Below are 22669 nucleotides of genomic sequence, written 5' to 3'. Positions count from 1 at the left end.
AAAACCCCAAATTTCCACCAGCCAGATTCAACGCACAAAACTGCATCCTTCTTTTTCTGTGAAACCTCAAGACGTCTGCTCTAAGACATGTAAAGTTTTATGAATGCTTCGACTTCAGGCAGTGACCAACTCTAGTGCTGATGACAGAAAAATAAACAAACAGATTTGATGTCCCTATGGTGATGAAAGTCTCTTCTTGCCCTACGGGCAGTGTGGTGGCACAGAAGGCAACTTCCCAAAGACAACGTTGTACTTCCCCCGTCTCTCGGCTGAGGCCACTGACGCATTTGTAACAGAAAATACCATCGATGTTCCCGTCTGCTAGGCAGCTGCCGCGCTCTTCTCATGGGTGGCTGCGCTTCAGCGGAGCACAGAAGCATCTCTGTCCTTCCTCGGCGCAACGTGCAAGGCTTCACGTAAGATGCTTTGAGAACCTCAGCTGGCAGGTGGCAGGAACGATTAGTCTGATTATCTGCCGTAGCACCCTGACCGTCCCCAAACCCCCCGCACGCTCCCCGTGTCAAACGGCAACCGGTGACGGAAGGAAGGAACAGACGGGCGTTACGGGGTCCCTCGGGAGGAGGGTTGGGGGTGACTGGTGTAACCATCACGTGAAAGACAACCATAAGCAGACATACATATATAATATGTACAGTGGCCACAGATGCATTTGCACCGTGAAGGAAATCATCAAATTTTAGACTGCTGAAAATGATCAAATTCCAGAATTTTTAGTGCCAGGTGTCTGTCTAACTTGCTAGCAAAAAGAGAAGGAAACGTCCGAACGCGTGTTGAATGAAGTGGTGCAGCTGTCAGATGTGGTAGTATTTCTTCACTCTATTTCAGACAAGAAATGCAGAAGTATTCCCATATTTTGCACTACATGCTGCAGACAGAAAATTATCTCAGTAGTGTTTGGTTTGGTTTGTACCTTTTCTCTCACTCTCTTCGGCTTTTCCAATAGAGCCACCGGTATCAAAATACGGAGCTGAAGTACAGGCATGAATTTAGTAAGCAGAAAATCCCAAGCTTCTCTGTAGGGATTACACGATTCAGGCTTTCAGAGCAGACTGAGATAAGGCAGTGTAAGCAAAGCCCTGAACCTACCTAAACGCTCTCCATGTGGTTTTCAGTCCGTGGTCTGTGGATTTTTACAAGTCTGTGGAGTACTGCTAAGATATCTCCAACGAGTATCTAAGAAAATTGAGCCCATACCACTAAGCTTAAATTCACCATGGAGGAGGCTGAACCTCTGTAGGAAAACTACTGGGGGCTCCACAAGTTGTTAGAAGTTGAAATCGATTGCGCCGGTTACAAAATCAGGCTGCCAGTGAGTCTGCGCAGCAACTTGATTCAAAATACTTACTCCCGAAACGCAAGGTATGTAGCGATGTGAGAAAAGGAACTAACACAGGAGGCTGCACGCCGCTAAAAATCAGCTGGCCCATACGGAGTGGTAAAGGACGCCCGGATATTCCAGCTACAGGCACCTACAAACACTACATTAGGCTGTATTAATTATTGGTTTACACAAGAGGCAAAGAATGAACTTGGGAAAGACAGGGAGCTGAAGCTGACAGTACCACCATCAGCTGTTTTTAACTTTGCTGATGTTCCTGCTCACTAAAATGAAGATGCTGGCTAGAACTGGGCTTTTGAAAAGACTGAAATTGTTAGCAAGACTCTGCCAAATGAAAAGTGTGCTCCCTGCACTCCTGTAACAAGGACTGGGCTGCTTGCAATTCAAATCATTTAAAAATAAAAGAAAAAAAACCCCAGAGCTGTATGTTGGTGCTGCTAACCCCTCTGGTGTCGTCCCGGGTGGGGAATGCAGAAAGTCCACTCAGCAGCACGTACGGGGGGCTCCCGCCCCGGGGACGGAGAAGGGGCCGTTTCGGAACATGCACGTCACTTGGGTTGATTTGTCTAAGCCTTGTTCAGTGAACACGTCATCTGGGAGGTGCTACAGTATCGTGGCTCCGGCAGCATCCTCGCTCCTGGGGTCCTTCAGGCCAATGATGAAACTGTTGGTTCTCCTGGCCCCGTGAACTAGGGAGACCACTTTGACTTTATCCACTTGATGGCCCCTGGCTACGAGAAATTCAATATCTTCTTCAGGAAACGCACCTGTAGGGATTTTAAGAGAGGAGCTGGTAACTGAAACCGCTGTTGCCTTTGATGCAAAGCTCTGTTCTAACCCTGTTGGGATCTGCAGTGTGAAGGAATCTGCCTGCAGCCTCTGCAGGTGTCCCGGCTAGGGCGAGCCACGCGGCCGAGGACCAGCCCTCGCCGCTCCGCGGAGCGCTCTTCCAGCTCTCAGCAGCAAGGGCTGTTCAGAGCTGGGCAGTGCGCGGTGCGGCGGGGGAAAGGGGAGGATCCAGAAGACCATCTAAAGATGTGGAACATCCTCCTCTTTGGAAAAAGGGGAAAATACGTTGGCACCTACTGTAGTTATTCTTCTTACAGAACACGAGGCAGTCCTCACTCTTAAGAGCTTAGTTACAAATAACAGTTATTAACAGTTATTAGTCAAAATAAGATGCAGCTCAGGATAGTAAACCAAGTTGCCAAATAACAAACTTTGTGATAAGCCTTCCAGCTTCCCCTTCACATAGTTCTTAATATTCTAGCCATCTACCTTAGGTTGCTTGCTCTTCTGCTTCTATTTTGTTTATTTGATGTTTTGCAATTCGTGTATGAATAGAAGTGCCCGAGGACATGAAGCTGGGGATGCAGCTAAACAAACCGAGCGGGCACACAGAAACCCCACAGTTATTTAACCAATATACATTGCTGATGTGTCTTAACATATATCTTGTTGATGCCAAATGTCCAAACCCACAAATTAGCACCTTTTGAAGTTTTGGATTTGCTTTAATTACATTCTAGTGTCCAAGTCTGCAGGTCACACTCGGCAGACATTTTTAGATTTTCCTCTGAAATGAGAAGGCCTAGAAACTTCGGCTATTTTGTGTGAAATGAGAACCAAATTTCACTTATGGTTCACTCTGGTAAGGTATGGGGCTTTGTGGAAAAACACCAAATAGACCAAGATGTGTAATAACAAGGACAAGAGCTGGCAGTACCAGTCTCCAGAGTGTCAGCTTTGATGCTGCATTTCCAGCACTGTCAACCTACAAGCCTTGCCATAAGCCTTGTCTTCTCCCCAGCTGGTGGAGTTAAGGGACACGGACTGGAAAGTGAAAGAGCATCACTTATGGCAATAGTAATAAAGTGTGGGGAGATCTGCTAGCTTTCAGGACCTGTCTGGGTGAAGCTGTGGTTGCAATCTTGTTTATCTGGATATCCTCAATGGCATCAGATCGCCAAAAGGTTTTAAGGACAGGACAAGGCTGATATCAGGAGGTGAGCCGGGACAGCGGGAGGGCTGGGGAGAAGCACCTGAAAGAGTTTGGGCAGGTGGTGTTGGAGGGGCCAGGGAGCATTCCCACGACAAGAGGGAGAGGGCACAGCTCAGCAAGCGCTCCAAGCTTTGAAGAAGCTAGGTTGCAGCTTTTTGTCTTCCCCAAAACCCTCCGCACCCACTGGGGAACCTAGAACATGGTAAGCTGTGCGCTGGGCTGTTGCGCTTCCACAGCAGCGTGCTAAGAAAATGCCGCTCCTTTTCTAAACACGCTAGATTTGTGGGCTGCACCACACCCAGTGTCCATACTCACTGTCAACCTGCAAGGTGTTGGACTGAAGCTGTGGGTGAAGTCGTCCAAGTGACAAACTTTCACTCAGATTCTTGTTAAATGTTAAAACATTTACCAAAACCTGCAAGAAAATAAAAGATCCTCAATAATAAAAAAGAGTAATGAGAACAGGAGAAGCCAACTTCCCGAGCATCACCCTAATCGGTGGCTCCAACATCTGCAGATGCAGCAGGCGAAGAAGATTTTGAACCCTTTACCAAACTGCATGAACTAATGCAGGGTTTTGCACATATGAAGAGGCCCTTGAAATACGGCCTGCATATTGCTGGCGGAAAAGCGGCACCTTTTCAGGACTGCATGGGCTTTTTGCCACATAGCTCCTGCTAAATTGGGAGAGTTGTGTGTCTGGAACGTGATGTAATCTCTAAATACACGTTTGTTACAGCCAAAAGCTCAGGACGTGACTTCTCCAAACAAAGCATTAGGAAGCAATGGTTAGCTTTAGTTTTGCTCTGAATAATGCCTTCCAAAAGGTAAGGAAAATGGGAGCCATTCTTGTTGTGCCTTTCTGTTTTATCAACCCATTGCTGTTGTGCATGCAGTCAAGCTATTGGCAAGTACTTCACCTCACTGCAAATCATAAATTAGGAGGGGCTGCCCAGTTTATAGCAAGTGCTGAGCAGGGAGTGCACTAAATGGAGCTTTTCATAGGGAAAAGGGCTAAATGGCTGCCAGTCTCCTGCAATTCTCTGAGTACAAAATGCTCCTTTTTTTCCTGATGATCCTTGAGATGAGCTTTGAACAGGTATTAGAACGACACAAAACCACTACAGATTTTGCCAAGATGCTTCTCCTCTACAATTACGAGCGGTGCCACCAGGAAAGGTGCTCCTGGTAGCTCTTAAGAGATTTGAAAAACCAAATGTGTGGAACTGGTGACATCAAAGACTGAACTGGTAATCCTGTAGCCGCCAGTTTCAACACAGCCTGGGACATTAGGAAGGGCGAGCCTGTACTGCAGGAGGGGCCCCTACTCGGCGCTGAGCTCCACAGCTGCTCTGAGAGGGCGGGTGCCCGGACACGGCGCTGACCTGAACGATGCTGCTCAAGGCTTTGTCCCCGTTGTTAGCTCCCAGACATAGGTACGTCCCGCACATCCCCTCGGCCGGTCTCACGATGGTGGGCAACAGGAAAGACAGGGGCCGTTTCTGAGGCTGAATGAGATTTTGCTGCAGTTGAAGAAAAGACACACCAAAAAAATGTCAACAAGCCGACTAAAGCTTTGCTGGTGCTCAAGTTGCACAGGTTCACGTCTTACTCTTTATGCTTCAGCCAGCAATTGCACTTGTGTTGTTTTACAAGGCTGACATCCTCACTGCTATGACAATGCTCTCTGATGTTAACAGGATCCGTCCCGTTTCACACTGTGGCTCTCTCTTACAGAAGGTATACGGAGCCACACACCCACTTCTAAAGTACCAACCCAGCAAAGTGGGATGGTTTTACAATACACGGCAAGACGAAACAAGGCAGCACTGGAAGCCACCAGTACTGGTCTGTAATTGTTTCTTTCCGAGACCTGAAGATTTTTTTTCTGCTATCTGTTACTTTTAAATATGCAGAGCAGCAATTCATAAAGAGAGTCCTTAATTCAAGTCCATAGAAAAGGACGGTTGCTTTAAAGTGCATCTGGACTGCAGGGAAAACAGGTAGCTGAGATGTGCAGTGTTGTTTGATAAAACTGCATTATAATGATAATTGATACACATGAAGCCTTTTTACCCTGTTTCAGTGGCTCATATAATGAAAAAATAGGAGCTTTCTACAGACTGCTGTCTCTCAGTTATTAATAAGGCATTAAATAGCCTCCCTGTTGTGGAGATGGAATAAAATTGAAAAAAAATGGTACAGACAGCTCAAATAAAGATTTTGTCATGTCATTCATTACCGGCCTGGGAATGGAGTGGTTCATTGTTTTATTCTGCCAGGAGAAGTCCAGCATCTGGCTGTTCAGCAGGACTCCAGAGGGTGTTATTATGCCACTGCCAAAGGGACGATTCAAAGAACTGAAAAGAAACACAAAGAAATCTCATAAAAATCCTCCCAGAGGTTTTTGTACACCTCAAGGCTTTCAGGGCTCCAATCTTCTGTCCCATCTTGGCTTGAGAACTTGATAAAGAACTACTCTTTGGTAGTTCTTTAGGGCTGGTCAGACGTGGGGAGTCAAAGTCCCCATGTACTTCGGAGCAGGAACCGTGTGGGCGACAGCAGCTCTGTCCCTCCCTGTGTTTAAGGATTCCCCTCTAGGTGATGGATCTGTCTCCATGCCCTCATCAGCCCTCAAGTTTGGCCATCACCTCTACTCCAGGGAGCAGCTTCAGGCCAATCCAGACACGTTTCACTGAGAGGGCTGTAGGATTGCACAGCACCAGCTCACACATCTCCACCCCGCCTTCCCCATCTCTCCTGTGGCAGGACGAACTGGGACAGAGCAGCCCAGCTGCTCCACATCTGGTCCCATCCTGTCCTGTTTCCTTCTCCCTGCTCCCACCCTCTGAGTACATTATGGAGGGAAGAAGTAAATCTTTACCTTACAACCGCAACAATGAAGTCATCGGGTCCCATGACAAGGACCTGGCTAGCAGCGGGTCCGCCCTCCACGGAGAAGTGAGGCGTGCGGAGATCAGACGAGAAGGACTGGGAGTCATTAATCAGCTGGCGCAGGGAATTAGCTTCTGATTTACTTCAGCGATGAGGGAGGGAAAGAGGAAAGCAAGCCATGAGCCTAGGAAGCTGAACATCTCTCGGTCTCTCCGTGGGGGTACATGTACACAGCTGCGGGCGGCGTCTCCCTGAGGGGGCTGGCGCTGAGGACAGGGAGCTCCTTCGGTTCACCCGATGGAAGGAGACAAGACGGCTCAGTCCGCACAGAGGGGCAACGCCGTGGACCTCCCAGGCTCTGCCTACAGCGGCAACCTCACCCCCGATGGACAACAGGTGGCCGGTCCTCCAGGAGGAGGGCAAGTCAGGTCCAGCTCTGGCCACCAACCGTGGCTAAACGTGGCTCTGAGGTGGGAGGCTGGGCTGAAGCCCCAGGCTTGGCCTCTCCCACGCATCTGGGTGTACCGCAAAGGTACCGAGCCCCACGGTGGGGAAGGGAGAGCCAGAAACTGCACGTGCGGTCACGACCACGTGGACGGCCATTTGTCCGACCTGCTAAGGAGTATGTAGAGGGGTGAGAAAGTGGGAGGAACCCTCAAGATCAAGCTGGCTCCTGGAAACCTCTGTGTGAGGACATAGAATCATAGAATCATAGAATCATCTAGGTTGGAAAAGACCTTTAAGATCATCCAGTCCAACCATCCCCAGAGCCCTGCGGTATCAGCTGTGATCCTTGTGGAAGAGTGAGCCCTAGGAGCACACTCAAGGACTGACCTTTCCTCAGTAAAACAGAGGTAGAAAAACCTCAGGTTTCCCTGCGCACTGAAAAGAGCAAATCCAGGAGCGATATCCAAACCACAGATCTTGCAACTGTCACCGTGCCCGTCAGCCTCAGACCTACCTCACCATGCCCTCTGCAGCGTGAGTGACGGACACATCATCAGATGGGTCTCCCAGGTTGCTAGCTAGACTCAGGGCTATTTTTAATGTCTAAATTGAACAAAGAAAGAAAGAAAGAAAAAGAAAAACATTTAGGTGTCCCTGGAAATACAACTTTTTGGTACTCCAAACAGGAAGAGTTATCTGATCTCTTGGCATGTTGGCTAAAGCCTATGAAGAAAAATGTCTAAAAGCCCGGTCCTGGGAATACCTCAGTGCAAAGGGCTGCCACACGTGGGCTTGGGGACTGAAGGGCATTCAGTGTGGCATGGCAAACCGCGTGCTGGGGGAGCCGTGCGTATCCAGCAGTGTTTGCGGAAGGTGGGACCAGCTGGCGCGGCCCAGCTCAGTGGTTCAGCTGCATTGCCAGCTGGCAGACAGGATCACCAGGATGCCACTTACTTTCTATTTCCATTGCTGAGCGGTCACCGCAACAGCAGAGATTGCACTGAAACCCAGTGGGACAGTGGGTCCTGGGCTCGCCGTTGCCTCGGGACGGCGGCCGCACTGGCACAACACCACTGCCGAGCAGAAACGAGCTGTTCTGCTTCACCAGCTGCTACCCACGTTCCTAGCTGTAAGTCATCCAAAGTGTTTGAACAGAAAGCGTTAGTCCCAGCACACTTAAGGGAATGATGGGGTAAAAAGAGGAAGGGATCTGCTTTCTCATGCATGCAGAATCCTGCCTAAGCCTGTCCATTAAAAAATGGGAAGATGCAATTTCACAAGACACAGTTTATCCAGCCCTGGTTTTAAGGTGCATAGCCAGAGGACAGCCACAAGGAGACATATGCTCTTAAATCAAACCAGCCTGTGCCTCGCAGAAACGCACTAGACGTTCAGCTTGCAGGTCATGCCATTTTCAGTCAGGGTTCAAGACAGTACACTACCCTGCAGGGAGATAGTTAGATGTGACTTGTGTTTCGATACGTGCCACGCATCAACAACTTCTCCTGAAGTGTCGTCATTTATCTTCTGACGTACAACATAGAACGTGATTAACTTCTGGAGAAGGTGGCGTTTCCATGAAACAGCCTCCTGACCACCACGCCAGACGGAGGATGTACAAGAGGCTTGGTGGCCAAGGAAGAGCTCCACTGAAACAAGCAGCCCACGTCCACCCCACAGGCACCGGTTAAAGGCATCTTGGTCACGGCTGTCCCAGGGCTGGACTCTCTGGTGCTGACCTAGCACTGAATCTCAGCCGTGCGATCCCAGGTAATAAGGGTTACACATCTTCTGAAGTGACTGCCCTTTATCTGGAGGTTGCCGTTCCTCAGCTGGGACATGATAACCAGTGGCTGAAACTCTTGGCCTGCTGCAAATGCAGAGCAAGTAGATTCATCCAAAGCTTCCTGAAGAGAGCTCAAAAATAACTTAGGTGAGTCAACCTTCTCTGCCTCTGCACAGGCCTAGCAGCGTGTAACACCTCCAGCTGATGCATTTTTGCGGAGAGGCAATAAATTCCAAGCACCCACTGTCCTGTCTGCTACAAGGATGTGGTTACATCCTTGCTTAAAATTCCAACTTGTAAAACTCAGCTGTGGATCTGTTAAGCATCTAAGAACATAACTCTGCTTACAGAGCAGAAAACAGAGCACTTGCTTGACTTGCTGGGAAGCTGCAATGTTTTGGTAGGGCTGACAGCCCTAAATACTGGAATAATCATGATCTGGACCACTGAGGTCATGAGCGGGCTAAAATGTAAAGATTTTAAAAGAATATAAAGTGTTGGGTCAGTTTTTCTTGTCATCGCCACGTATAGGTTTTTGCCTGCAGCGTCACATTGCTGACTCTCCTTGCAGTGCCCTAGCAGAGCTCTGGTATGGCCAGGGCCACTGGAGCGTAAGAGGTGGAGGAAATAGGTGGGACCACCCTCTGCTGCTGTGGGGTCATTCTGAAGAGATGATCGTGTACAAGAAATGCGCAAAAGCCACAGTCTGTTCTTCCAAAAAAGCTCTGCCTACGCAAGAAAGAGCTCAGCTGAGCAGGAGGCTCCAGCATCCGCACCTGCCTGAGGCAGCAGCACAGCTCAGGTTTACACCTTAGCAGTCTGTTTGCTCATTCTCCTCTGGGAATTACCTACCAACGTTTTCGTGCAACCAAGGAATAAATAAATTATTCTCTAGCAGCACAAGAAATTCAGCCAAACGTTGAACCTCCTCTTACCTCTGCCATCCAGTGCAAGATATTCCCCCTGGGTACTTGACTTGTGATGTTAAAGCCCTCGAGGATGTTCAGTGCTGCGATCAGCGCAGGACCTGCATGCGGAGGTGGGGGGCTGAAAACAAGATGCCCTGTGAAGGGAAGAAGAGAGGAATGAAGCTGCTTTTGTCAGATACTGTCCAGTTACAGTGCTTTCCCATAAGCTAGTGTCCTTGAGGACAGGGAAACCTTTCCAGATTTGAGGGGAAATAATGGAAAGCAGTATGATTTGGAAAGGATTTCCCAAAGCATTCCTGCTGTATCTTTCTGTTTCTTTATGACAGATGAAGGAAGCCCAAATAGGGATGCTTTTTTTACACCTGAAATTCAGTTCTTGTTGGTTGGCTGGTTGGTTTCTGGACTGCAGTGTGGAAGAATGGAGTTCTTAAAATGGATTTGCAACATTACAGCTGTAAGGAGAGCAAATACAGGGATTTCTAGAAAAGAATGACATTTTTAGAAACTTTTTGAATAAAGGAAGTTTTTCTCCCTTGCCAATCAACTGTGGGAACTGTCTTCAGACATAGGCACTAGCCTGTGGTCCAGCTTCTATCTAGACATTGCATCGGTACGTGATCATGTTGCATCTTTACACTTTAATGCTATCAAAATACTATCAAGGTTACTATCAAGGAAAAAACAGGCCCATTTCAGAGCGCTGAAAACCTCCTGAACTGCCTACGATGCACCAGTGTGGGTAGGCAATAGCAGGAAACTCCCTGGAGGGCTTTTCCGCAGACGCCTCAGCGCAGCTTTGACTTCAACTCTTGTTAAAAGCTGTCGCCACCTCTCGCCGGGTGAAGCAAACTTTTAACTGGAGTTGCACGGCAATGGGTCAGGCGTTTACCTCGATAGACTGTGTGGACGGGCTTCTCCACTGTGACGCTGTAATTGCTGAAGTCTTCCTCCACCAAGACTCCTCCGTAGCTGCGGACCTGCGTAAGAGAGCGAAGCGGCGCACGCTGAGAAAGCTGGGTCACAGCTGGCCCAGGCGAACACGCGCCACGCTGTCAAACAAATACCACTGAGATTCCCGAGCCAAGAGCCAGGTTCCTCAGGATACCCTGAACATCTGTGCTTTCAAGGCCTTGGTGGCCTGGCTCACCGTTCACCGCCGCTGGAAGGCTCTGCAGCTCGCCTCCAAAATCTCACCCACCCCGTGGGTGCTCTGAAGATGTTCTGCCCACCCGTGAGGGTGGGGACTGGCACTGCCTCGCAGCCTGCTCTCCCCTGGGTGGCAAGCACGACGGTGTTAAAGGTTATGAAGCATCTGAATATTGCCAGGATAAAAGCTATATATGGATCCAGGAGAGGAGGAACCTGGCTGCAGCAGGTCGCCATCGCTAGAAATCTTTAGGATGCAATTCACACCCTATTTTCAATTATTTCAGGTGATAGTGGGTCTGCTGTACCCTTGGTCTTTCTCTAAGACTCTCCTAGAGTTACAACTTAATGGGCTCAGTAATTTTCATGAACACAGTAAAGATGGGTAATTCCCTCCACCGCAGGTCTTCCGTGGCGGAGTCATGATGGAGATGAGGTAGGACCATCATAACTGCACTCTGCTGATTTTAAAATCCCCTGAAGCAGGTAATGCTCTCAGTCAGCGTACAGGTGCTACTGCGCTCACGGGCCAGCTCCTTCCTTCCACCCAGGAGAACCCACACAGCCTGGTGAGAGGTTCTGCTGGGATGAGTTGCCGCTAGGAGTCCTCCGGATTTCCATCCAAAAATGGGCAAGAACAAATAACCTGTGCATGCACTGATTTCTAAACTAGCCAGCTAACTTGGCAAGAAAACTCCTTCTTGCAGAAATGGATGAATCACTGGAGCAGGAAGGCTAATGCAGGGAACGTGGCGGGGGGCAGCACGTCAAATCACCCCAAAGCTGCAAAAGAAGACGTATCCCCTGCTCGGGACCCCTGCCCGCTTCCCCGAGCGGTCCCAGAGCGCAGGCGGGGTTGAACCCAGCTGCTGGCCAGGAGCGGGCTCCCCGCAGCTCGGCCAGCCCGGGCGAAGCAGCGGGGAGTGGGGCAGGAGGAGCCTGATGGCACAGAAAGGGGAGAAGCCCTGGGCAGCCACACACTGCAGACGCCAGCTCAAATTCCCCAGAGAGCACTTTTTTACACCTGTGCCTTCCCACCGCAGGATGGAAACAAAGGGCAGGGTGTTTTGGAGCTTTACTTGATTTCACCACACTGATGCCCTCCCTTTGCTGGAACAATAAATGCTGTGGGAAGCCAGCACTTTGCTCTGCTCTGCAACCAAAGCCGGGATTGCGCACTTGAGCCCAGAGCTTGCCAGGGTGTTTGGTGTTGCAACCCTGGGCCTCGCTCCTCCACAGAGCTTGTGCTTCCCCGCAGCAGCCCTCAGGTCAGGGGGACGGGGTGATAAAGCAGGGTTCAGCTGCGGAGATGCACCACAAGCTCGGGACTTTTCCTGTTCCTTGTTCGCTACCTCCGCTGTGGTCCAGGTGAACCGTAGGAGATTTCCAAACGCAGAGCTCACAAATGTCTAAGGCTTGAGCTGAATGAACCCGTTCCAGATTACTGACGGCATGTGGAAGGTGCATCATTGAACTGCAGTGGTAGGGAAAAACGGTGCCGCCAACCACCCTGACTGCAGCTACACGGGTATAAAAATTGTTTGGTTTTTTTTTTTTTTTTACCAGAATTACTTTGTTTGTTGTTGCTATTTTTTCCAGAGCACCTCTAACAACATGAGTTAAACTAGGGCAACCCTAACTGGGACCAAGCCTGCCTGATCCTCTGCTCACAAGGCTCACAGTTTTATTTTTAAACCATCTTCCTGGAGTCTGTATCTTACAGCCCCATTAACAACAAAAATTTGCTTCTTGACAGTGGGGCACCTCTCGTTATGGGGAAAAAGGGGTTGTCACTAATACTAACACAGCCCAGAGGGGGTCTTGAAATTGAGATTTTTTTTTTTTTCCTTCAAAAAACCAGTCTGTCCTGGTTATAGCAGAAATGGAGGCTTCACTTCTGTGGGCTGTGGAAGTGACCTGCGTGTCACTTACGCCCCTGCGGTGACGGGGACGGGAAGGAAAAAGGAGGCTCCACGCATTTGTCCCCATCGCTGCGCTGACACGGGGCTACGGCTTATCTCCAGATTGTCACCTGAAGCAGGTGACATGGCAGGTGGCACCCCCGGCCCGGGCTGAGCCCTGTGGTCTGGGGCAGAGACAGGGACGGACGTGGCTCACCTCGGAGATGATCTCCTGGGTCAAGTTCCCGCTGTAGAAAGCCGACAGCCCTTCCGTCCCCACCAGCTCCAGGACGGCCGCGAGGTCCAGGCGCCTGACGAACGTGCCAGGCAGCAAGGGCTGGCCGTCCGGCAGGAAGATCTCCCGAAATTTGTCGGAGTAGTTCATGTCCTTCAGTTCGCTGGCGGCTTTGGCTGCGGGCGAGAAGGGGGAGGACATCCAGAAAAGGCAGGGTGCAGGAACGTGCCGGGGAGCTGGAGTCACTGCGCGCCTGATGGGGATGCGGGAGCCCTGCTGCTGCCTCTTGCCCTGTTTCAAGACTAGAGGCGGGCTGGATCGTGCCTGCGCTAGAGCTGGGAAGCGAACCCGAAGGAACCCCAGCGCCCTGCCCGGGCTGGCCCCGGGCGGCTGCCCAGCGTGGGCTGCTCTGACCTGTCCCTGAGCGGCCCTGGGGAAGGGCTCCATGCTGCCAACACGCTCCCCCCTCGCAGACCGTGGCTCGCGCGTTGCTCAGCTCCCAGCACCGTCCATCTCCAGGTCCAAAGAGCCTCAATTTCCCATGAGCAGCCATCCACAGCCCCAGCTGCCCCGCACCCGAGCACAGCGGCCAGTGTGCTGCTGCGTGCTGAGCAGCCACCCTCGGCCCCCCATCAGGTACTCACCCAAATCGTGGGTGACATTAAACCCATCCCGGGCGACAGCGGCCGCGAGGCCCAGCAGCTCGGACCACGGCAGTCTGCCAAAGGAGAAAGGACAAGGAGAAACGTGCCTTGGAGGGGTGCAGCAGGGCAGGGTGGTGGGGGGCAAGCACAGGGCTCGGCTCGGGGGCTTTCAGGGGGCTCCTGAAAGACCGGGCTGCAGGGCTGGCAGTGGCCAAAAGGAGCAATGAGCTTTCAGGGGGTCGTTTCTTTTTAGCAGGATCGCCTCGATGCTCCACAAAGTGCGCCAGAGAGGAATGTCGGTGCAAGGACGGGGAAGGGACATCCCTGGAGCAAAATCGCAAGCCAGGCCCCAGCCCTGAGCAAGTCATTCAGATCCCCCCTCCCTGTCCCAACAGGGCATCAAGGACAGCCACACTCCTTAGGGTCCCTCTCTAGAGAGAGAATGAAAACACACGGACACGCATGAGAACGTTCTGCGCCTATTTCTAAGAGGACATTTATTGTCCATCTCATTAGCCAAAATTTCACTTTGCAGAACACCTGACTAAGCCGAATTCTTTCTTTTCTTAAACGAAGCACCAAAAAATGAACACATTTCTCAACACAAGCCTCCACGTACGCCTTAGCTTAATGGTTTTGACTGGTGGCTGAGAACGTGGTCTGATGGCGAGGGCTGGTGTGCTCCCAGCTCCCCCGCGGGGACCCCAGGGCACAGCCCATGCAGCACGAGGACAGCCCGCCTGTGCCAGCCTCGTGGCTTACCTCCCGTGTAACTGGTGCGCCTGCTGCATCCCTTGCATCATGCCTGGCACCCCCACGAGCAGGCCTGGCTGTAAAATAGGAAGGACAAAAAGGAAGAGTAGTCTCCTTCCCACGAGGACATGGGACGTGGTCCCCAACTGCAAGCCAAGGAGATGCAAGTCACGTTCGCATGGGCAGTGTCTGCACGGTCTCTAGGAGTGGGCAAGAGGTCTGTAGCAACACACTAAATTAGGGAATAAAGGTTTTTGGAAGGAAAGAGGCAAATTCAGCCCTGGTCTCAACCCCATTTGGCCAGGAGAAATAACTCAGCAGAACGACACGGGATTGCGCTCCTTCCTGGGACTCCTGTTCTCCCGGCTCCCCGCTGCCGGAGGGACGTGCCTCCTTACTCCCCAAGCCCTGCAGGCTCCAGGCGTTTTGGGGCTGCCGAGGAAGTATTTTCCCTGGACTCCCCATGTCTGTAAGGCCTGGGATCTCCCATGGTGGCAGAGGCCTCCCGTCGCTTCCCCGGGCATCTCCCCCTCGGCCCGAGGGTTGCGGGGAGAGGAGAGCTGGAGACTTCAGCCAGCTACAGCCCTGGCGGGGTTGGCCGGGGGACGCCGGTCCTCACCTTGGTGTCCTTCTGCAGGTCCCCCTCCAGCGGGATGCCCAGGGGAGCCACCTCGCGGAAGTCGATCACCCAGCTCCCGTTCTTCCGGATGTCGTGGACCAGCATCACTCCACCCCTGCAGCGAGACGGGGGTGACGGCACGGCACCGGCCGTCCCTGCAACAGCCGCTGCCGTAAAGCCAAAATGAAGAGCGCGGGTGCCACGGGGGCTGGGGCCAGTCCTGGTGTGACAGGGCCATCGTAGCAGGTCGCCAGGCTCAGCAGTGACCCGGGGCTGGCCAGCGGTGCAGGGGAACGCTGCTGCCCTTCCCCAGAGAGCGGTTCAGGACAACCGAGCCAGGGCCGGTGCGGGACGCGGGCAGCCCCCGTGCTGAGCATGCAGCGAGGCTGGATCAGGCCCTGCCAGCCTGGCCAGAGGCCGCTGGCTCTGTTCCACCGCCAGCCTGGGACTGCCTGGGATTTTCTTTCTAATCCAAGCCGTTTTGCAACAAAACAGGGTTTCTGCTTACAACAGCGATCCATGGCGCAGCCTGCAGAAGCTATCAGGTGGCGGTGTTTTATGCAACGCTCCCGAGACCTCCTGCAGAGCTGAGAGCACCAGGCTCCCGTGGGTGCCACCCCGGGCATGAGGGCTGGGAGGAGGCCACCCCTCGCCGCCGTGCCTGGCTGCTGCCTGGAGCCGGGCTGGGACCTCAGCCTCCTGCTGCAGCGGGAGCAGAGCTTACGGAGGGAAGCACTCAGTCTCTGAAAGCATCGGGACTGAGCCCAGGGCGTTGCAAGCTGCTGGCACACTCGCAGAGGGGCTCGGCAGCCTGTGGTCACTTTTTCAACCCTCTCGAGCCTGAGGCTTGCACTTCCCTGGCAGCCACTACGGCAGACGTGGCTTTTCCCTCCCTGGGGGTCTCTGCCCCGCGCTGTCAGCTCGGGGCACGGGAAGGGTCCCCGTCCCTGTGCAGACGCGGACACATCCACTGCCTGATGTCAGACCTGGCACGCGTGCTGGGACTCGGGCTACCACGAAGGCACGTCTGAGCTGGTGGGGAAACCGCCTGCTCGAGGACAACCGCAGACGGCAGCGCGGGGGGGGATCCACACTTACCCGCCAATCCCCGATGTGTGGGGGTTGACGATTCCCGCGCAGAGGGCCGAGGCGATGGCCGCGTCTACCGAGGAGCCCTGCTTGTTGAGCACCTCTACGCCCAGCGCCGTGCAGCGGGCAGCGTCCGTGACCACGGCCCCGCGGTGGAAGATCTGCCAGAAGAGGAGAGCGGTTGTGCCTGGGGAGGGGTGCTGGGGCCACCCAGATCTTCGCCCAGCTCTGTGGGACCTCAAGCCTGAGGCCCGCGCCCAGGCTGTGGCTGATCTGCATTTTCAGGTGCCTCCAAATGCCGGCGGGAGTAATACGTCCCTTGGCACGTCCCTGCACCAGGGCAGCTGTGGCCACTCTGCGTGTAGCCGTGGCCATCAGCTCAGCTGGCTTTCAGCAGCAGACATGCTACGCGGTGGGCCACGTCTCACCCTGTCCTCCACAACCCCAGAGCAGGGTCGGGCTGATCCTCAAGAGCAACGGGCAACGGCGCGCTGCCGCTGCGCTGCAGCAATGCGGCCACTGGAAACGGGAATGCAGCTGCAAAGAATGCAGCACCCCCCAGCACCACGGCTTGTTCTCATCCTTCCCTGGTGCCAGCGCCAGTGTTGATGCAGTCACAGCAGGTTTTAAGAGGTTCTTGTTAAGCCTATGGTACAGACTGCAGCCTCTCAGCACGAGCCAGAGTGGCCTTGGGAAGCGCGAAGGCGGCAGGGCCGCGGCAGGCAGGACTGGCCCTTCCAGCGGTGCCACGGAAGGGGCTGCGTGGCACAGCATCCCCCCGGCGCTGACCCCAGCTGGCCGCGGGGCCAAGCCTCTCCACTCCCAACAGCTGCGTTTTACATGCCAGTGAGAGAGCAATAAATTAAAAAAAAAGCAAATCTCTTTCAGGTGGACTTGCAGGCAGCTCTGCCTGTGGAGAAGATGATGGTGACTACTGGCTGCCTCTCGGCCCTTCTTGGCTGCAGTACTTGGCAGGAGATGTTCTGCAGGAAGGTTCGACCCCACGGCCATGCTACCTTTGCTCTGCAATTTAGCACTGGTCTGTGGGACAGATCAGCAAGAGGTTCAGCTCCATTTCCAGCTATTCCCCGGCTTGGTCCTGGATGGATCATTCCAGATGTGAGCCTGGGCACACAGATCCATAAAACTCTCTCCAAGTGGAGATGTACGAAAGATGCCTACTGCTTAACTAAGGATTGCTTTCTGAAAGCATTCACATCTGGCTCAAACCACAGCTGGAGACACAGCAGCGGGGCTGCCCATTTTCCCCCAGCAGCACCCCAAAACCCACCAGGCACAGCCACCCGCGCCCCGGCTGCAGGGCAGGCGCCGAGAGCCCAGCTCGCCTCTCCGAGCACAACCCCAGCCACAGCAAAAAGCTTTCAAGACAATTTGGGGTGGAATCGCAGAGAGAGACTCAGCAGCCAGGGTCTCACTGACACCGGCCGGGGCTCACCAGCACGAAACTGTTGGCAAGGAGGAAAGTCAGGGAGCTTCTCCTACTTTCAGAACCAAAGCCCAACCGCAAAGCCACTGTTTCGTCTTACCTGAGGGTCCCCAAAATAGATCTGCATGATCAGGGCCACCGTGACCCCCGTGGCGAAGGTCAGGCAGGCGGTGATGATGACAGTCAGCCCATCCTGCCGGCAGCTGCAGTCTCCAGAAAAAGGGTCCTTGCTGGTCTCCTGGAGAGGGGACACGTCCTGGCTTCCCATCTCCGATGAGGACGAGGGCAGGCGCTGGAGACGCGCGGACTTCAGGAAGGAGTCCGGGTCTTTGTGGGCAGCAGGGAGAAAACAAGTGTTAGTTATTGAGCAACGCGGGGCTCTTATTGCAGTGTTTACGCAGCGCTAACATTACACCAGGCCCCTTCCAGCAAGGCTGTTACCTTCCCTATTGATCCCAGCTCTCAAGAGACTTTCTGGCTCAGATGCCGCTTTAGGTCATTTTACTGATCCCTTCCTTTAGCTCTAGTTATTCCAAACTGAATTCCCTGGAGATTAAGAGGGGCAAAAAAACCCTGAATTTTTCTCCATTTCAGTCCATGCATCAGTCTTCAGTGACGGGCCCGCAGTTACTGCTCTGTTTCGAGGGGTTCTTAACAGCACTGACTTGCAAACAGGTCTCTGAAATGCAGCAGGACTGAAGAAGAGGAAATTAAGATACAAAAAAAGAAATCCAGCAGCCTTATTTGGAGCTATGCTTGAGCTAAAGCACCTGAGAGAAAGAGGCGAAGCAAAACATGTGGCCTGGGCACAGGAAATACCTCTACGGAAGCATGGCAAAGTGAGGGCAGAGAGGAGCAAACCTGCAAACCGGAGGGCCTCGGGGCGTCCACCCGCTCCGACGGCAGGAAAGGCTCTGCTTTAATTTCTTGCTTCCTCCAGCTGACGAGGCCCGCTGTGAAATCAAGCCGCTCGCCGAACGCCCAGCTCCGAGACGGCAAATGCAATGGGGCAAGGCTTTGCTGGGCATCCGCCAGACAGCGCTCAGCAGGATGAAAAAGTCTCTCTTTTGCCCTGAAAGATGCCTTGAACCTCTGCTTGCCTCAGCTGCTGCCTTTGTGGCGGGGAGGACGCCGGCTGAGCATGCCCTGCCTGTGCACGGGCGCTGCCGGGCACACGGAGCTGCCGGTGCAGCCGCGGAGACATGCCCGTCCCTGCCGGGCACCGAATGGGACCGAGCGGCTCAGGGCGTCACCCAGGGCTCCTGGATGAATTTTTTGGGGGGGCTGCAGGGAGCCCGCGGGGGCTGCAGTGCCCCACACATCGGTGGTGGGAAGAAGAGGAGCGCCGAGTGGAAAAGACAAGATGAGAAGCTTGTTCCTCCACACAGGGGACATTTCCCAGGTTTGGGGTAAGGGAGAAGGGAGCGAGCAGGAAACCCCGCATCACCCCGCCGTGCCTCCCCGTCTGCTCTGGCAGGCAGCACCTCCCTGGGGGCTGCCACCCCTGTCCTTGCCATGGCATTAAAAAGACGTCCTGGGTGCAGCTCTCTTGGGGCCAGGCGGGGAGTTAGTTTTCATTTCAGTGATGCTGCAACCAGGAGCAAACCCCCTGCAGCCAGGGAATCCTCTTAGGGTGAACCGAATCCCCTTCTTGCTGTGCTGATTTAGGAGCACGACTGGGAAAGGCTCAGCTTTCCCAGCCTGCGCCTCTGGGCACGCACAGAGCCCCTCGCCGGCACGTCTGGTCCGAGCGAGCTGGGCCTGCAGCATGCGGGCAGAGCGGGAGGCCTGGCAGGGGATGCCACGGGGATGGATGTCACACGCAGCCCCTGGCACGGCCCCATGGGCCACCGGCCCCGCTGGTGTGCGGGGAAACAGGGAGGAGTGCGGTGGGCTCCTCCGCCCGGCCCCTCCAGGACCGCCGTCCCTCGGCTCTGCTCCGGCAGCGCTGGCCAGCCCACGCGAGGGGACACGGCCCTCCCACCCACGCCCAAGTCCCCTCGTCCTCCGCCACAGACATCCCGCGTGGCCTTGGGCAAGTCACCACTGGTGCTGCCTGGGGACAGCAGGGCCGTGGTTTGGGGACGGGAGCGGCTGGAAGGGGTCAGTCGGGAGCACAGAGCGCAAGGAGCAGCCTGTGAGGCCAACGCGAAGGAGCCTGTCCCACCACCAATGTCCACGCTTGAAAGGGAACCACCAAACCCTACTGGGCTTCCGCAGGGGCCGTGAAGGAGACATGGCTTCACGGGGGAACCAGCGCTTTGGGGAACCAGGGCCACCTCAGCTCTGGAGCTGCAGCGGAGGGGACAGCAGAGACTGGAGCCGCTCATGGGCTCTGGCAGGCGCTGCCACGCGGGACCCTTCGGTCCTTCGGGGGGTCTGTCCCCAGCACTGACAGCACAACAGGGGCTTCCTCCTTTTAATGAGATCTTCTGGGCGGTACAAACCAAAGGTCCGGGCTCCCTCCCTGCTGGTCCGGCAGATAACGTGGCGTGGAGAAGCACAGCCGGCTTTTGCGACACGCGCGCGGGGTCGGCCGAACCCAAGGCAGCCGCTCCTCCAGCCGCCCCACGCGCGGGCGCCCGGCGAGACCGAGACCCCGCGCCCGGCAAGGCACCGGCGCGGCCAAAACCGCACCGAACTCTGCCCGTGCTCCGTGCGCGAGACGAGAGGCCTCGTTGCTTTTGGAAGGGCTGTTCCCGCAAAGCCGCGCGCGGCGGCTTCGCCCCGACAGCGCGGGATGGAGGACGGGCGACGGGAACGTCAGCCGGCGGTCGCAGCGGGACAGGGCAGAGGATGAGGGGCTCGCAAACACGGGCCTCAGCGTTTCGGGGTCGGCGGGGCAGAGACCTGCCCGCGGGCGACGAAGCGGCCCCGGGGGTGAAGGGACGCGTTGCCGGGAGAAACATGACGTGGGGGAGAAACATGACATGGGGGAGAAACAGCGTTTCTCTGAACTGTTGGGAAGGAAGGAATCGACTGACAACAGGCAAAGGGTTTTCTCTGGGATCGCAGGACCACCTGACTTTATTCCAGCCGCGCACCGGGCGGGAGGGATCGCTAGCTCCGTGCCAAACCCCGGGGCTCTCTGGCTGTGCCCCCGCGGGGTAAACGAGGGAAGACGAGGGGGTGGGAGCCCGCCGAGGCCCCGCTCGCTGCTGGGGGCCAGGGCAGGGAGCCCCCGGGCCCGGGGCGGGCGGTGTGGCGGCCCCGGGGCGGGCAAGCGGGGGCTGCGGCTCCGGGGCCCCCCGGGCCGGGCCTGCCGGGGCCGCGGGCGGAGCGGGGGCCCGAGGGGGGCCGGGGGGGGGCCGGGGGCATGCGGGGCCGCGGGCGGGCTCGGCCGCCGCCCCTCACCCGTGTCCTGCTCGCCCAGGAACGCGTCCTCCTCCTTCCGGGCGCGGAGGCCGCCCTCGGCCGCGCCGCCCGCCTCCTCCTCGGGCAGCCGGGGGAAGCTGGTGATGCTCATGTAGTCCACGGGCGAGCCGGCGGCCAGGGCCCGCTGCCGGCCTCCCCCCGCCTCCGCCGGCACCGGCACCGCCATCGCCGCCGCCGCCGCCGGAAGGGGCCGGGCCGGGGCGGCCTCGCTGCTCCTCCCCGCGGCGGGGCCTGGCGGGGGCGGCCCCCGGGGCCCAGCGGGGCCCAGCGCAGGCCCGAGGCCGCGGTCGCCCCGGGCTCGCCCTCCGCCGCTTCCCCGCAGCCGGGTGCGAGCCCCTGGCCCCGGAGGCTGGGCCGGAGCCGGTGGAGGGGCCGGGGGTCAGCCCGAGCAGCGCCTGCTTCCCGGGCCGAGCCCCCCGGGTGGCTGGGCCGGGGAGCTCCCGGTCCCGTCTCCACAAGGCTGGAAGAGTTTTCCAAGGGACGTGCACGAACTTGGCGCCGTGGCTTATTCAAGGCAGCCTCTAGCAGGGAGGCTCAGGCGCTGCCGCTTCGCCCGCTCCCATGGCGGGCCCAGCACCCAGCGGGGCACCGTCGGCCAGAGGCCCGGTGCCATTGCCACGGGGCATCCCGCTGCCTTCCCCCGCAGCCAGCTTGGCCCGCCAGCGCGGACCCCTCGTGCCATTGCCACGGGGCATCCCGCTGCCTTCCCCCGCAGCCAGCTTGGCCCGCCAGCGCGGACCCCTCGTGCCATTGCCACGGGGCATCCCGCTGCCTTCCCCCGCAGCCAGCTTGGCCCGCCAGCGCGGACCCCTCGTGCCATTGCCACGGGGCATCCCGCTGCCTTCCCCCGCAGCCAGCTTGGCCTTCCAGCGCGGACCCCTCGTGCCATTGCCACGGGGCATCCCGCTGCCTTCCCCCGCAGCCAGCTTGGCCTTCCAGCGCGGACCCCTCGTGCCATTGCCACGGGGCATCCCGCTGCCTTCCCCCGCAGCCAGCTTGGCCTTCCAGCGCGGACCCCTCGTGCCATTGCCACGGAGCATCCCGCTGCCTTCCCCCGCAGCCAGCTTGGCCCGCCAGCGCGGACCCTTCGCGCGTGGCCGGCTGGAGAGGAGATCTGAAGAAGGCCAGCGGGGCGAGGGAGGGGATTCTGCCCCTCTGCTCTGGTGAGGCCTCACCTGGAGCCCTGCGCCCAGCTCGGGGGCCCTCGGCACAAGAGGGACGTGGAGCTGTTGGAGCGGGCCCAGAGGAGGCCACAAAAACGATCCGAGGGCCGGAGCCCCTCTGCTGCGAGGCCAGGCTGGGGGAGCTGGGGGTGTTCAGCCTGGAGAGGAGAAGGCTGCGGGGAGACCTGAGTGCAACCTTCCAATACTTAAAGGGGGCCTACAGGAAAGATGGGGAGAATCTTTTTAGCAAGGCCTGTTGTGACAGGGCAAGGAATAACGGATTTAAACTAAAGAAGAATAGATTTAGACTAGACATTAGAAAGAAATTTTTTACACTGAGGGCAGTGAGGCACTGGCACAGGTTGCCCAGAGAGGCGGTGGAGGCCCCATCCCCAGAACCATCCCAGGCCAGGTTGGACGGGGCTCTGAGCACCCTGCTCTGGTTAAAGCTGTCCCTGTCACTGCAGGGGTTGGGCTGGATGAGCTCTAAAGGTCCCTTCCAACCCAAAGCATTCTATGATTCTATGAAGATCGCGGTCCTCCCCGCGGCACAACGGGTTTCGGTCAGTGTTCGCAGGTGAAGCCGGCCAAGCTCAGCCCTGGCACCAGCGGCTCTCACTGCTGTGGCTCCAGCGGCAGCGGCACGTGTGTCAGGACGGGCTGAGGCCGTCGGGCAGTGCAGCTGGCCAGCACGGAGCCAGGCGGGTGCAGGCAGAGCCCGAACTCGGGCCACAGAACCCGCCACACCTGGGGCAAACCCGAGCCATGGTTACCAACAGCTCCCATTTGGCAAAGAGTTTTGATGGGCATACATACAGCGGGGGAGGCCTGGTTTACATGAACATTTCTGAAATCAAACTGGGTGAAGCGTTTTTTTA

The 22669-nt window shown here is 56.0% G+C and overlaps 1 protein-coding gene across 1 annotated transcript; it reads right to left on the bottom strand.

Annotated features, from left to right (window-relative positions):
- Positions 1-1953: 1953 nt before the first annotated feature.
- On the bottom strand, positions 1954-20794 carry GGT7 (gamma-glutamyltransferase 7). Its single transcript, XM_075721194.1, has 15 exons — positions 20608-20794; positions 17354-17580; positions 15816-15967; positions 14718-14832; positions 14108-14175; positions 13346-13419; positions 12684-12877; positions 10309-10396; positions 9426-9553; positions 7219-7307; positions 6247-6399; positions 5605-5722; positions 4748-4885; positions 3678-3777; positions 1954-2127 (listed from the first exon to the last, which is right to left on the bottom strand). The coding sequence occupies exons 1-15, from the start codon at positions 20792-20794 to the stop codon at positions 1964-1966; spliced, it is 1995 nt and encodes a 664-aa protein (XP_075577309.1). The 3' UTR covers positions 1954-1963.
- Between the last annotated feature and the right edge of the window lie 1875 nt (positions 20795-22669).

The sequence above is a fragment of the Pelecanus crispus genome, chromosome 14 (genome assembly GCF_030463565.1).
Source record: "Pelecanus crispus isolate bPelCri1 chromosome 14, bPelCri1.pri, whole genome shotgun sequence".
NCBI lineage: Eukaryota > Metazoa > Chordata > Aves > Pelecaniformes > Pelecanidae > Pelecanus > Pelecanus crispus.
This window is presented reverse-complemented; position numbering and strand designations above follow the sequence as displayed.

Excerpts from the sequence above, each read along its gene's own strand:
- GGT7 (XM_075721194.1), bottom strand. The coding sequence starts at position 20,794 with ATGGCGGTGCCGGTGCCGGCGGAGGCGGGGGGAGGCCGGCAGCGGGCC. Across the intron at positions 17,581-20,607 it reads CCTGGGCGAGCAGGACACGG|ACCCGGACTCCTTCCTGAAG; the intron begins GTGAGGGGCGGC and ends CTGCCCACAAAG. Across the intron at positions 3,778-4,747 it reads CCTTGAGCAGCATCGTTCAG|GTTTTGGTAAATGTTTTAAC; the intron begins GTCAGCGCCGTG and ends ATTTTCTTGCAG.